Source organism: Schistocerca nitens, chromosome 3 (genome assembly GCF_023898315.1).
Source record: "Schistocerca nitens isolate TAMUIC-IGC-003100 chromosome 3, iqSchNite1.1, whole genome shotgun sequence".
Lineage (NCBI taxonomy): Eukaryota > Metazoa > Arthropoda > Insecta > Orthoptera > Acrididae > Schistocerca > Schistocerca nitens.
Genome location: NC_064616.1, coordinates 590,142,688 through 590,158,385, shown reverse-complemented (window position 1 = coordinate 590,158,385; position 15,698 = coordinate 590,142,688). Strand labels below are relative to the sequence as shown.

The window sequence follows — 15,698 nt, the reverse complement described above, 5'->3', positions numbered from 1 at the left end:
ATAAAACTACAGAAATCCGTAATTATTGATACATGTTCAATTACCCGAAAGTTCCTAAACGCAATGTAACATATACCGTACAGTTAAAAGGAAGTCACGCTTGATCAAGGTCCGCGTCACTTTCATTTCGAACCAGACCTAAGGTCTGAGAAAGGAAAGAAATAATAATAATAATTACAGTGTTGATCATGTTGTCAGACTGAAAATATTTGAGTTTTTATTTTTTATTGTCATAATTATTAATGATAATTTTTTGTTGTTTTGTTTTTCAATTTTTAGATGATTATGTTAAAGCCTCTGCAGGAAAGAACAAATGCAGTATTAAATGTTTGGAAACGATTGATAAATACAATAGTAGAAAGTGTCACACGTCCAATTGGTGTGTATGAACCAGACTCTGAAGGTAAGATGTTTCAGTTTGCCACTATATGTCAATGTCTGACTTAAGAACATATTCCTTATGATTAATTCCTTATGATTAATCTGAACTGCTTGTATCTTTTCAATATTTGCAGATTTAAACATTGAACATGCTTATGTTCTCTTATATTTGTTTCACTCCCTGAACTTAATACCAAGGAAATCAGTTATGTTAATGACTGCCAGTGCAGCTATTCGTTGTGCTGATGCAGTCAAGCAGCAAATGAGTGACTTGCAAATCTTATATCTTTCAAGACTGATTCTTCTCTTTGAATATCAGCTGAAATATCTGTACGAAGCTCCACAATCACTTTTGGAACGGGTAAGGCCCTGCTGACTGATTTAGTTAAACAATAAACTTATTTCACCTTTCATTTGCAGGAGACCTGCTTATTTTAGTGTATTAGAAATTCTTGACTCTTTCATGCTTGTAGGTTGACTGGATACTGTTTAGAGCACCAGCTGTTGTATATGATAATAGCAGAAATAAATCAGAGCATGCATTCATTGCTGCTGAAGTTGAAGCAACATTCCAAAGACTTGCAAACCAACAAGATAGCCAGTTCCGCCCAAGATTCTATTTCCTGACCATGCCAGAGGGAAGCAATCAAGATGTACCGAAACTGGATGGACTGGTAAGATATGAAGGGCTAAATATGTTACTTCAGCTGCTGTTTGTTCTTAAAGTTCACTGGAAGTCACATCAGTTTTCTTGAAAGACCACTTCCCTAGTAATGACAACATAATGTAACCTATGTATTAAGTCATTCTCTGTTACATTCTAGATATGACATTTGTTTTCAGGTAATGACCTTCTGTTTAGTACATTATATTGAGCTCTGCCTCTCAAGGAAAACCCATCTAGTCTACTTTGTGGGGCCCTAGTGGAGGTGTGTTTTCCCTTAGAAACTCTGAACATTCTCTGTAAACACAGGAAAAATGCTTTCATTTGATGTAGTAGATGCCGTTTCAATTTATATTTTCCATGTCAGTATGCAAACACTATCCTGCAGTGTGTGATGTTGAGAGCACATATGCCGAGTAATTGTACATTACTGTTGTGGTCTGGCACATTGTGACTCACTGTATTACTGAATAGCGTGATTCACATAATTATTTATTGAAGTTTAATGTGGGCTTTCCAAGACTGTCACTAGTTCTTGAAAATTTAATTAAAAATAATAATCAAATAGCACATGAAATTCACTACATCATCATGAAAATGCGCGTGGGGTCCCCCCCCCCCCTTCCCCGGTTATATTACCCCTCAAATGTCATATAAATTAATTTGAACAGCGACAAAGATTAAAAAATAAAAGGTGCCAAGATTTGAACCATCACCTTGTCCACAACCTCTTGCATTGCGCGAACGCTAACATCTGGACCACAATGACTTCTTATAAGTACCTACTTTGCACAGGTACATTAACCACATAATAGATGTGTAAAACTTCTCTTGTGATTTTCTTGGAATTGCTGGAGTAGTGCACCTTACTACTTGCACATTATGTTGTTTTAATTGCCTACTAAAAGTGTACAAAGTTTGATGATGTAAATCCGTGGTCCCAGTGTCGTGGCCTCCCCTTGCTAGTTTTTGTTACCGCTGGATGACAGTATTGCTAGGATATTCTTTCTAGGCTATAAATAATATATACTCATGAAAGTGTACATTTTCTTAATTGTAGAACTTGATCGCTGTTGCAAAAACACTGTTAGAGTGTACCAGTGGACCATTTTTCCCAGATCACCATAATTAGTGGATGATTAGATTGACAGCAGTTTGTTGTTGTGGATTCCTTTCTTCTAACAGATTTGCATTTTTTCTACTATTTGTGATGGCCGCCATAAATCGGGTTACTTGTTTGCTATCAATGCTGGCTTACTTTTTGCTAAAATAATACGCATTTCTTGTTGTACATTATATCAATTAAGTGTTATTTTAAACCATCCTGACACATCAAAATTGATACAAAATATTGATATTTTTTTGTTTTTTTTTTTTTTTTTTTTTTTGTTTATAGGCATGTAACTTCATTGTTGGTTCACCTGGAAAGTGGAGTTATGACTCTCTTTTGAATTCAGTGATTGAAATTCTTAATGTAGCTGATCAAGTGTGCCCAGCAATGAAACGGGAGAAGGAAATGTCTGTTATTGGACATTGTTCAGTGAGATATTGCTTCACTGTCTGCTGGAGGTAGCTATACTAGATCAAATTCCTTGTTATAACTCTTACTAGGATTATTTTAAGTTAAAAGATGGTGAAAGGGATGATTGAAAGGACATTATGGGGAGAAGTAGAAAAATTAACATGGTGTTACGTAACCTGAGCCTTACTCTGTGGATCTCTTGAAGACTAGTCAGTGGGATATGGAAATAATCAAGGACATACATTTCATTTAAGTGCAGTGCAAGTATGAAGTATTGCGGTGGTGCAGAACTGGTATTAGTTGTATTATAATGTCATACTGTAAGTTTGTATGTCATTGTGAAGACACTCTTCAATTGATGATGAGGAGTTGCCCAACAATGTTCTTTGGAGGTTATAGTCAAGTTCATTTTCTTTCCTAATATTACCATCCTACATTGTACTACTGCAGGATGTTCCAGTACTAACACCAAATAATTTTTATAACGTGTTACCCTGTAAGCAGCCCAAGTTTGCCGAAAATTGTTCCATAACTCATTATGGTGTAGAAGATCTAGAATAAACTTTGTTTTATCATTTTAAAATAAATCATCATTGCTGAAGGTGTAGTTGAATGGAGGCATTTGATTAATTCTGGGGTGTGGGTTTTCCTAAATGGGTTGTGATCTATCTGTAGTCCCAAAACTGAACACTACATGCAATTTGTATGTCATTGTTTGAATGGACTTTGGTCATGGGTTGTGGAGTTCTGTGAGAAGTGTTGAATTATACATTATTAGTTTTATAAAAAATCTGGTAAGATCCACTTGCCTTGAATCATTTGCTGATGTTTTCAAATCTTTTATTAGCTCCACTTAGTAAGAGGACTAGTACCTCTTTCTTAAGTCCTAAATGGGTATCATCTGCAGACAGAAAGGATATGGATTCTTGTGACAATGCAAGTGGAAGGTTATTTACTGCCTATTGCTACATAATTAACATGAAACTGATACTGCTTTTGATCATTCAAATAAAATTAACTTCTCTGGATCTGCTGTATGTATACATAATATTTTAAAATAATTTTTGATTTATTGATTCTAAATCCATCGTGTGTAGAGAGAGAGAGAGAGAGAACCTGTTGACAGTCCATTTTGAAGTCTGTTTGTCACTAATAATGTTTCTCTTCTTGACAGTACTGAGATGGTCCAGTAATTGTTTACTTTTGCATTATTTTATTTTTTCTTAATTTTCTTTTATTACTCTTCAGGTTTTCTACTTGGTGTTTATATCATAAATAATTATACACTCCTGGAAATGGAAAAAAGAACACATTGACACCGGTGTGTCAGACCCACCATACTTGCTCCGGACACTGCGAGAGGGCTGTACAAGCAATGATCACACGCACGGCACAGCGGACACACCAGGAACCGCGGTGTTGGCCGTCGAATGGCGCTAGCTGCGCAGCATTTGTGCACCGCCGCCGTCAGTGTCAGCCAGTTTGCCGTGGCATACGGAGCTCCATCGCAGTCTTTAACACTGGTAGCATGCCGCGACAGCGTGGACGTGAACCGTATGTGCAGTTGACGGACTTTGAGCGAGGGCGTATAGTGGGCATGCGGGAGGCCGGGTGGACGTACCACCGAATTGCTCAACACGTGGGGCGTGAGGTCTCCACAGTACATCGATGTTGTCGCCAGTGGTCGGCGGAAGGTGCACGTGCCCGTCGACCTGGGACCGGACCGCAGCGACGCACGGATGCACGCCAAGACCGTAGGATCCTACACAGTGCCGTAGGGGACCGCACCGCCACTTCCCAGCAAATTAGGGACACTGTTGCTCCTGGGGTATCGGCGAGGACCATTCGCAACCGTCTCCATGAAGCTGGGCTACGGTCCCGCACACCGTTAGGCCGTCTTCCGCTCACGCCCCAACATCGTGCAGCCCGCCTCCAGTGGTGTCGCGACAGGCGTGAATGGAGGGACGAATGGAGACGTGTCGTCTTCAGCGATGAGAGTCGCTTCTGCCTTGGTGCCAATGATGGTCGTATGCGTGTTTGGCGCCGTGCAGGTGAGGGCCACAATCAGGACTGCATACGACCGAGGCACACAGGGCCAACACCCGGCATCATGGTGTGGGGAGCGATCTCCTACACTGGCCGTACACCACTGGTGATCGTCGAGGGGACACTGAATAGTGCACGGTACATCCAAACCGTCACCGAACCCATCGTTCTACCATTCCTAGACCGGCAAGTGAACTTGCTGTTCCAACAGGGCAATGCACGTCCGCATGTATCCCGTGCCACCCAACGTGCTCTAGAAGGTGTAAGTCAACTACCCTGGCCAGCAAGATCTCCGGATCTGTCCCCCATTGAGCATGTTTGGGACTGGATGAAGCGTCGTCTCACGCGGTCTGCACGTCCAGCACGAACGCTGGTCCAACTGAGGCGCCAGGTGGAAATGGCATGGCAAGCCGTTCCACAGGACTACATCCAGCATCTCTACGATCGTCTCCATGGGAGAATAGCAGCCTGCATTGCTGCGAAAGGTGGATATACACTGTACTAGTGCCGACATTGTGCATGCTCTGTTGCCTGTGTCTATGTGCCTGTGGTTCTGTCAGTGTGATCATGTGATGTATCTGACCCCAGGAATGTGTCAATAAAGTTTCCCCTTCCTGGGACAATGAATTCACGGTGTTCTTATTTCAATTTCCAGGAGTGTATTTAATGTCAGGGTTTTAGTTTTATGATCTAAGAGAAAATTATCTGTAGGATTGAAGCTATGACCGTATCAGTATGATCATAACAAGAATGTGAATAGAAGTGTTGCTGGTTCCCATAATGCTGATTTCAAATTGTGTGAGATGAGTTAAATAATATGAATTGGCAAAGGATTCCAGTATGGCTCTAGAATAGGTCTGCTCTAAAAAATATATAATTTAAAACTTTGCTGTAGTCTGGTCAACCTTCTCAGTACATCCTTATTGGTTTAACCCTTTCGTGACTATGGTCGTACATGTATGCCCAGCAGTTAGTGCCCAAATGGCTTTGAATGCATTCATTTAAACCTGGCAGGTAGAACTTTCAGACAGCATAGGCATTTATGTACACCCATCAGATAGGAAGGTCTGGTGGCTAAGGGTATTCATGTATGCCTGGGCATGGGAGCAGGTAAACGTGCAAAATTGCCATTATATGCTCTTATTTGTATTGTCAGAAAGTGCTACAGTATACACCTGCGCCTATCTCCTTTCTGCTTAAGAGTCAATGTAGTAGATAAAATTTGATTTCCTGACCTACACAAGACAAATGTCAGCAACATATATAATCTGAAGGGAATAAATTATCCTAATGAGCATACGTATCAAATATTACAAAAGGAGAACAGTGCAGTAGATACATGCAGATTCTCACCAACATTCACAGCCATGTGGAACAGAAAATGGCACACATACATGGCCAAGTGAATGTAATTTGATTTCCTATTTTTCAAAGTACACACACACACACACACACACACACACACACACACAGTGTGAAAGGGCATGAATTATCCTACAGAACTGCCATATTGGATACTTAATAAAGGTGAACAGGGGAGCAAAATATGTGCCATTTCTCATCAACACTTACTGTCGTGTGGAACACAAGATGGTCCCAGTTTTGCACATCTTCACTAGGAACTGTTCACTTTAAAACTATATCTTGAAAATTCTTGTCATTTTTCGGAAATAACTTCCTCAGCCCAGGATGAGTTTACAACAGAAACCATGTGTTAGTTTTGAAGTTCCCCTTAATGGTCATCAGAAACTGCGTCCACTGTGACCACACATTGTGGTACTGATTGTTGTATAAGGTAGTATTGAAGAGTTGTTCTATGTAAGCTGGAATCTGTGGTTAGTCCACAGTGGCTGTAGCTTGCAGCAGTTGTGTGGCTGTGTAACCCACCTGCTGGTGAGGTGTACTATACGTTCACCCTCTTCAACCGGCTGGCAAGACAGGATGTAACACATCTTTGAATGCCATCAGTTTGCAATATTAAATTTAAAGGAATTTAATTATATTCTACTTCGTTTTACTAACCAGACTGTAATTAAGTTTAGCTGCTGCTTTTAACTGTTAGTTGAATGCAGGCAATAATGTACTTACATTACCATTTATTTTCTAAGATGATCAGTTGCAGAGATTGAATCCGATAGTTGATGTAATAAATCATGGTGATCTAAATGGAAAATTTGAAGTGAGTTTTGTGTGTGTGTGTGTGTGTGTTGTGTATTGTGTGTGTGTGTGTGTGTGTGTGTGTGTGTGTGTTACAGTGGTGTATCGTAAGACACATGAATGGAATGTAATCATCAGTTCACCAAAATGTGCACATCATTTGTCTTGAAAAGCCTTCAGGGTTTCTCATTACTACCGGGGGGGATTGATCCTAGCTATACTTAGTGCAACACATTTGTAACATATGTTATATTGTGTTGATTTATAAAAAACTAATGATATTGTGTATCACCTTTGTCTTCTCCATTTAAGTAGTAGCACATAAGCAGAAGATTTAATCATTTAAAAAGGGGAAAATGAATGATGGCATCAATTAAAATTGAAACAGCTCAATCTAATTGCTGGAACCAACAATCTCACTTATTGTCTGCTGTATGGTAGTCACTTGCACGTGAATGGTCAGTAGTAATCAGAAAATACTATAAGAAAATTAAAGCCCAATTCAGTTTAATAAAGTCATTCAGTATTAAAAATGGTTGTCAAGATAAGTGTAGCAGACCTATTAAAATTTCTATGATATGTAGACTGCAGACTATACTCAAGGGCTAGGGTTTTAGTCTGCTAGTGTGTGGCTAACTCATTATTGTTTAGTCATGTGGTCATGTTTCCATTGAATTTCTCTTTTTCTATCAAAGGTTTTAGAATGGACGATAATATTATTTTTGCCATTAGAATAAATTTTGGGCTTGCAATCGGTCGTCGTCCAAAACATTCCACGATATTTCAGCTGCACACCTGCCAGTCATCTGCGGGTGAGCCATCAAAAACTGGTAGAGACATCCTCTGTTCTGCACTATATAACGTGCTGGGAGTATTCTGTGCATGCGTCAAAATAGTTTATAGACGGACCGCACTACCTTGTTGCAGCAGAGGCTCTGCTAGAACTGCGGAACTCAGCTGTTATCTACCTTACTGCTTGCCGCAGCGATTGGCACACACTGTCATCTTTGACCACCGTAAATCATGGAGGTAACAGGGTTCCATCCACTGTCCAATTGGTAGCCACTATCGTGGTTCATCAGGTTTTCTGTTAGCCATATTTCTACAGATTATTTAACAATGGAGCCCCAAAAAGCTGTTACTGTGGTCAGAATCGTCATCTTTACTCCATTGAATGTCCAGTGGAAATAAAACAATCATCGATAGTGGACTTGCTTGATTGCAAAAGACAAGTGCAGCATTGATATTCAGTGCAGCATCCTTTCACAATGTGTGCTGTCTGACTTATGTCAGCTGCACTGCAGTGTCAAGGTATTTTGTAAATTCTGGTCTTCTGCAGTAACAAATTGTCCTTAATTGAGCCCAGAAGATCTGTAATCTTAAGTGGTGGGCCATAAAACCATTTTCACCTTGAATTTATGGATGATTTGTGCTATCATAAATGAAATGTGTCCCACAAAAGGAAGAAAAGGTAAAGATTTTGCCAGCATGTTCTCATCTTTACCAAGTGTATTTTTAATTTTTATTTATTTATTTATTTATTTATTTTTAAGAGCTGCTAGTGCCCTGTTAATCTGCTGGGTAGAATATCCAGTTTCCCTGAACGCTGTCTTTTATGTGGGCAAGCTCTTTAGATAAACTATCTACATCTGAGAAGTGTGAGCTTTGTGTGCGCGTGTTTTAAGCTCACTTATAGTTTGTGACGGGTGATGACAACTCAGGACTTATAAATACGAAACGATATGAGTGGGCTTAAGGTAAACTGAAGGCCCCATAGAGCCATCACTCATCCAAAACAGACAGACAATCTTCTTTGTCTGTTTCCATAGTTAACCGATCGTTGTTATGAATGATGCTGAAGTGATGAAGAAACTCTGTTAATAATCTTTTCCATGAGACCACACTATAAAAATGTGGTTTTACGGCAGCTGATTCAAGTGTTCTCTCCTTGAAATCCTCCATAAAAAGGTTGGCCAATAAGGGAGACAAAGGATGTCCATGGTCATGCCGTCAATCTGTTCAAAATATTCTTTGTTGAAAATAAAATAGTTCAAGGAAAGAGCATGCCAAAACAAACCAGTGACGTTCTTCATCTGAAACTTATTACTAATTTGTGCCAAAGAATTTGCAAGTGGGACTCTTGTAAAAATTCGACATCAAGGCTAACTAAACTATCCAGACTGCTCAGAGACAGAGCCCTCAGGCTCTTGATACAGTCATCTGAGTTAAGGTCTGAGCGAAAAAGCCAGGCGTTTGGCTAAACTGTATGAGCTCCATTGTTGCTCACTGTTGGATGTAAAGGTTGACTGTGAGTTTTTGGAAGGCCATACAGTCTTTGTGGTACACAAACATGTGGCCTTAACATCCTGATGAACTCTTGAGATTAGGAGGAGGAATTCTGGAGTGCAGAAGTTTTTTGTTTCACACATCCTGTAAGGTCGTAATCAGTGCCTCCATAGGTAGAATCACTTAGTAGTCCATATATCTTGTCATTGTACAAATTAAGAGGTAATGAAATGTTTGCTTTCCTTTGTCAGCCTTCAGTACTACATCAGGATCCTTTTGTAGATTTCGTAGTACTGCGTTTTCTGCAGAGGCTGAGTTACTATTTTGAGGAACAGCTTTCAAAAAAGTGTCCTGTCTTATTTTTGCAACATCCAAAGGAAGGTGTTGTATGGCTTCTTCAACACTACTCACAAAACTTATTAAAGGTGATGCTGTAGGTGTTGGTGCAAAATTGAATCACTTGCTTAATACATACAGCGGACCATCGTCCAAGTTTTTCTCTGTGAAATTGACAACAGAATGTCGAGCATTTACTCCTTGTTGTGATGTGTGGCAACAGGTGATCAGATTTTGATATAATAAGTAGTTTTGTGAATGGTGTTGAAAAAGCCATACAACACCATCTTTTGAAAGCTGTACTTACAGTTTTTCATTTTTTAAATATGTAAAATCTCTCTTTATGTGCTGTTGTTACTGTGTTTTGTGCACACTGAGGGTTTTGTCTTAATTTTATGAATGTAGGAATATCAAGAGTAGTACACTATGAAATATCTTTCTGTAGCACAGTATATAATAATAAGTATGTTATAAATGTGTTATATGAAGCATAGCTACAGGATTAAACAGCTTTTATTTGTGTAAATTCCAGTATTAACAACACATTTTAGGGTATTTAAGCCACAGACATTTCTCTCAAATTATACTGATTAACTATGTTAGTTAATTGACAGTTCCTTTCTTGACTCATTTATGGTGCTTAGGTTAGTTTTTGTGGATTGATATATTTATTTTGATGTAAATTATTTCACAAAATATGTCTTAACAATTTTATGGTATGCTTTCCCCTCTTCCTGCCTAGGCTGATTGTTTCCTTTCCTGTTTCACTATGTAATGCTTTGCAGGCAATTGTAACTGCATTTCATAGAGATGAAGTGATGGATAATTCCATATACAGTTCAATATTTTGGTAGGAGACACCACATTTAACTTGGTTTTATAATCTCTGCAGCAGTGTAGTTCTCTGTTGTAATACAGGAAGCAAAAGGCTATTTACAACTTGTACAGAAATGAGGCAGAAGGTACAAGAGTCGAGGGGGCATGAAAGGGAAGCATTGGTTGAGAATGTAGCGGGCAGGTTTGTATTGTAATCCCCATGTTGTTCAGTCTGTACATTGAGCAAGCAGTAAAGGAAAGCAAAGAAAAGTTTGGAGAAGGAATCAAAATTCAGGGCGAAGAAATAAAAACTTTGAGGTTTGTCAATGACGTTGTAATTCTGTTGGAGATGGCAAAGGACTTGGAAGAGCAAGTGTTTTGAAAAGAGGATGTAAGATGAACATTAATAAAAGCAGAACAAGGGCAATGAAATGTATTTGAAATAAATTAGGTGATGCTAATGGAATTAGAGTAGGAAATGGCACTCTAAAAGCAACAGATGAGCTTTGCCATTTGGGAAGGAAAGTAACTGATGAAAGTCGAAGAAGAGGGGATATAAAACATAGATTAGCAATGGCAAGAAAAGCGCTTTTGAAGAAGAGAAATTTGTTAACTTTGACTATAGGTTTGTGTGTTAGGATGTCTTTTTCTGAAGGTATTTGTTTGAAGTGTAGCCTTGTATGGAAGTGAAACATTGGCGATAAATAGTTTACACTAGAAGAGAATAGAAGCTTTTGCAATGTGGTACTACAGAAGAATGCTGAAGATTAGAGGGGTGGATTATTTAACTAATGAGGAGGTGCTCAGTGGAAATTGGAAGAAAAGAAATTTGTGTTATAGCTTGACATAAAAAAAAAAGAGAGAGATCAGTTGATAGGACGTTTTTGAGACATCAAGGGATCATCAGTTTGGTATTGGAAGGAAGTGTGGAGGGAGGGGAGGGGGGGGGGATAAAAATTGTAGAGGGAGATCAAGAGATAAATACAGTAAGGCAAGTGCAAATGGATGTAGGTTGCAGCAGTTATTTGCAGGTGAAGAAGCTTGCGTAGGATAGGGTAGCGTGGAGAGCTGCATCAGACCAGTCTTTGGACCGAAGACTGTAACACACAACACATTGAATTTATTTTTATTGCAGTTTATGAATATAGCTGCTATGCAGGAGCACCTACACAAGAACAATGTACATAGGAAATATTGAATGTCTAATATGGTTAGCAATAATAAAATCCATGCACTAGGTCATGGAAGGTGTACTTCGTTGATTCCATAAGAAATGAAAATGTTCTGCTGACATGTTTGATTCTTACATTAAAACTTATTTGTTCGATTCTGATCCTCCTGTATGGAGGGCATAGTAATAGTTAAACATGGTGCAGAGAAGCAACTGAAAGAGTTTAAAACAAATAAGTTGCCAGTTCTGCTTGGAATTCCTGTTTGATTTTACAGAGAGTACTCTACAGCACTGCCCCATAGGTTTGAACAACACACAAGTATTATGGAGATGCTTGGAGGAAGGTGATGTTCTTTTTGAACAACACTATTGAGAAAATTTAGAGACTTAGTATAATGATTCTGCTGCTGTCAACGCAAATTTTGTGTATGGATTGCAAAGACAAGACAAGAGAGATTAGGGTTTGTACGGAAGCATATAGATGGTATTTGTATGTCGTTCCATTTGCTAGTGGAACAGGAAAGAAAATGACTGAATAGTGGTAGAAGGCCCACCATGCACCCTGTGGCTTGCAGAATATGCATGCAGTAGTAGATCACAGTGTTCATTTTTGTATGAGTACTTGGAAAATGTAATACATTTTGAAGTCTTTTGGCCTATTATTGCCTTCCAAAATAAGTCTATTTGAAATTAACTCCCCTCCCCACCCCCACCCCAACCCCCACCCTCTCTCTCTCTCTCTCTCTCTCTCTCTCTCTCTCTCTCTGTCTGTCTGTGTGCATGCGCATGTAGGGGAAGGAGATTGTTGTTGTTTCCCTTGTGGTGAATATTTTTTACCTAGTGCTGTTGTTTCCAGGATAGTTCAGATGCTGCCACCATCTATACAATTTATGGAGAGATTAACTAGAGCACAAGATAAATGTTGTGCTTCTCATGGACTTCACCATACGTTGTGGGCACCACGTTTGAGTGCACGGAACTTTAATACATGGATACTGGTATGATAAAATCCTCAATTTATTACAAGCAACTATTTTTTTTTTCCATTGACTTAACTATAGTGCTGTTAATGATAATTTTTGTATGGAATTGGGGGGGGGGGGAGAAGGAAGTTAATATCATTTTTATTTGAGAGGTTAGCATTACACCATAAAAGGATCCTAGCTTAGAGCAGACAGTTTGTGTGTGTGGTCACGGGCATTGCTTTAGGGGCTTACATTAAAAGCAACCTTGACAATTTTCACATAGTTTTATATCTGTATTGATCATGATGTTTTTGATAGTTTCTGAATTTCCACTTCCACATCATTTTTATTTTATTTCCAGGAATACCTTCTGAAACAGACAGCAAATGGTCAAATTTTGGAAGATGTTATTCAAAATGTAAATGTAAACATGACTACAACAAAACTGGATATTTCACTTGTGAAAGAATTTATTGCAAGATTTACACCCAAAGTCTCTAATGCAAGTAAGTTATTCACGCAAAAAAATCATTTGTGTAAGTTTTGGTAACTTTTTTTTGCTAATATACTTTTACATAATATACTTCTATATTTCATCTTTAATTTTACATTTCAGCACACAATTGCTACATCTTGCCACTCCCTAGTTTTTGGTTAAGTCAGTCTGTCATTTAACCATATATTTAAACCTATACTGTTTAGTTTCTTTCCTTACAGTCTCTCACTAACATTTCTGTATCTCATTTCCCATAAACCATGGCCACTGTTACGTTATCTTTTTGGGTTTATGCTTGTTGGGCTCATTATAATTTTTCTTACATTCCTGTTTCTATTTGTACATTATTTATTCCTTTCTCAGTTCACTATATGCTTCTTGTTATGTTTTCTACCATTTCACTGCTTCTTGTCAGAGATCCTTTTGAAGATTTTTGTCTCTGATAAGTGTCTAGTTTCACATTCACTCATCTGCCTGCACATGTGCCTCCAGCTAACTCTCACAAAATGGAACCTTCCCAAATTTACATTGTACCGTGTTTTAACTCTGCCCAGGTACCCAAGTAATTGCTTATGGTGTTATTAGTTATCATTTTCTTCAGATAGTCAGCCTTCACAATGGTTTTTCCACTATGCTGTTTCTTAGATCTGTTAACAGTCCAAAATGACGTCACTGTTTTAATGTCGCAGAGAATGTATAGTGACCAGAATAGTACAAGACCAGGAATGACTCAAGTACCAGTAAAAAGAGGCTGACCTGCCAAGGGACTCGCAGTAAGTCTCCTGAGAGTAAACAAGTGGGCAACAAGGAGAGGAAGACATACGATGGAGACAGCACACCAGAGTAAAAAGGCTAACAAGTAAACCCAATAATATGCTGGGAGAGCAGTACAGTAGTGCATAGAAATCCTGACTGTCTGCAGAGCTGCTGCGCTGCTAGCTTTAAAGGACAGCTGCAGGTGCTCCTAGGCCAACAAGATGGGCATGTTCTGGTGGTGGCACTTGCATCAATGACACCAGTGTCCGCAGAGGTGCAGCACGGTCTAGCGGCTGTTGTCGAGTTTCATACCCTGTGGTGGGCCTTCAAGCTCACCCAGCCAAGATACTAGATCCCTTCCCCACTGAAATGGGCACATAGGGCTGGAAGTGCTTTGGACAGTGCATGGGAAGGCGAACTGTTGCATGGGTGGAGTCTTGGCACAGAAACCCACTGGCCTGTAGAAAGGAACCAGGGCATCTGGCAATGTGCTGGGGCACTGTGGTGTGGGTAACAGTGTTGTGGGTGATGATGGACAAGAGGGTTAAGTGTGCTCTGAAACCACCACCTCTATGCCTACACCTACAGGAACTGCCTCTGGTGCTCTGGAGCACTATTGATACCTGTGCGGCTGTGGGAGCAGGAAGGGCAGGCGTTCCAGGTCCGACCAACTGTGCAGCTGTGATGCAATTGGTAGGCACAGGCAGAGATGGTTGATATGCTGGCTCTCCAAAACCCTTGGAGTGTCCATCGTTGCAAGGCATCACCCATAGGTGGCAGCAATTGTGGCCTGCACCCATTAGCATTTTGCCCCATGTTACCCTGCCCACAGAGCTGAACCCAGCAGAAAGCACCTGGAATGCCGAATCCATTATTTCCTGGGACAGCAGATGGGGGAAAGTACACGGCTTCCACTCACTCATGGAGCAGTTATGCCTAGTTACGGTTGTGGACAAGGGTGGTCCTGTACGGGCTCAGTAAAATCATGAGCACAGATTTGGCAGTGGAAGTGCTCACCACGTTTAACATTTGCTGTTGGTCTTCACATAATATGCTTTGCTACTCCATTGGAGGACAGGTAAATGGTGGGCTAAATGGGAGCTTCATGCCATTGGAGACACAAAACTGTTCAGAAGCTGTCACTGTGACTTGAGGCCCATTGTCAGACACAGTGGTGCTGGCAAGAACATTGATTCCTAGAATCTGAATGAGTGCTTTGAGGGTGGCGTCAGTGATGGTGGACACCATGGTGACCACATAGGGGTAATTAGAATAAACGTCAATGACAAGGCCACATAGACAACAAAGTCCAGACGAATGCATACCCAGGGGGTGACAGGGTGGGGGCTTGGACCTTGGGGTGAAAGGCTGGGGTGGAGCAACATAGTGCCAGGTGCAAGCAGAGCAGCTGCACATTATGGCCTCAACATTCTTGTTCAGTCCTGCTCAATAGGCATGGCACCTTGCAAGGGCTTTCAATCTGTGGCATACCTCAATGCCCACGATGGAGGAGTTGCAAAATATGAGGATGCAGGGTAACAACATTGTGATTATACGCTGTTGTGTGAAGCAAGAGAACATCAGAGATGATTGACAGGTGGTGTGAGAGGGGAGCCCAGGCCCAGAGTTCTGGAACAGTAGACATGAAAAAATGTCAGCCACACATGGAGCTCATAGTGCATGACACACCAGAAGATAGGATTGTGGCATGTGTCTGCAGCAGTGTGGATGTGTAATCGGAAATCCTTCCAAGCCATGCTGCCATTCAGCATCAGTGTGGAAATGGGATATTTCTCATTGGTCAAGTGCCGGGTCTGCTCCTGAGGGCAGGTAAGAGACAGAATCCATTTCTGCATGTTGTGCTGTAGACTTATACTTATTGGTGTAATTTTAGGAGCTGAGCAAACGTGCCCAACACTGGAGCCATTTAGCTGTCCACTCGGGAAACCGAGAGTAGGGTCTAAAGACTGGTACCAATGGTATGCGGTCTGTCATGAACGTAAACTTAGTCCTGGAAAGGTAAACATAGAACTTCTTAATAGCGAAGATAATCACTAAAGCTATATTTTTCAGTCTAGAAGTAGCTCTTTTGAGCAGGTGTC

General features: G+C 40.3%; 1 protein-coding gene across 1 annotated transcript in view; it reads left to right on the top strand.

Annotated features, from left to right (window-relative positions):
* The window catches only part of LOC126248505 (protein purity of essence), a 446,891-nt gene that overhangs the window by 143,409 nt on the left and 287,784 nt on the right, over window positions 1–15,698 (top strand). The window contains 6 exon segments of the mRNA XM_049949542.1: window positions 280–403; window positions 516–742; window positions 855–1,055; window positions 2,442–2,614; window positions 12,236–12,377; window positions 12,706–12,850. Of these exon segments, the coding sequence (XP_049805499.1) occupies window positions 280–403; window positions 516–742; window positions 855–1,055; window positions 2,442–2,614; window positions 12,236–12,377; window positions 12,706–12,850 (1,012 nt within the window).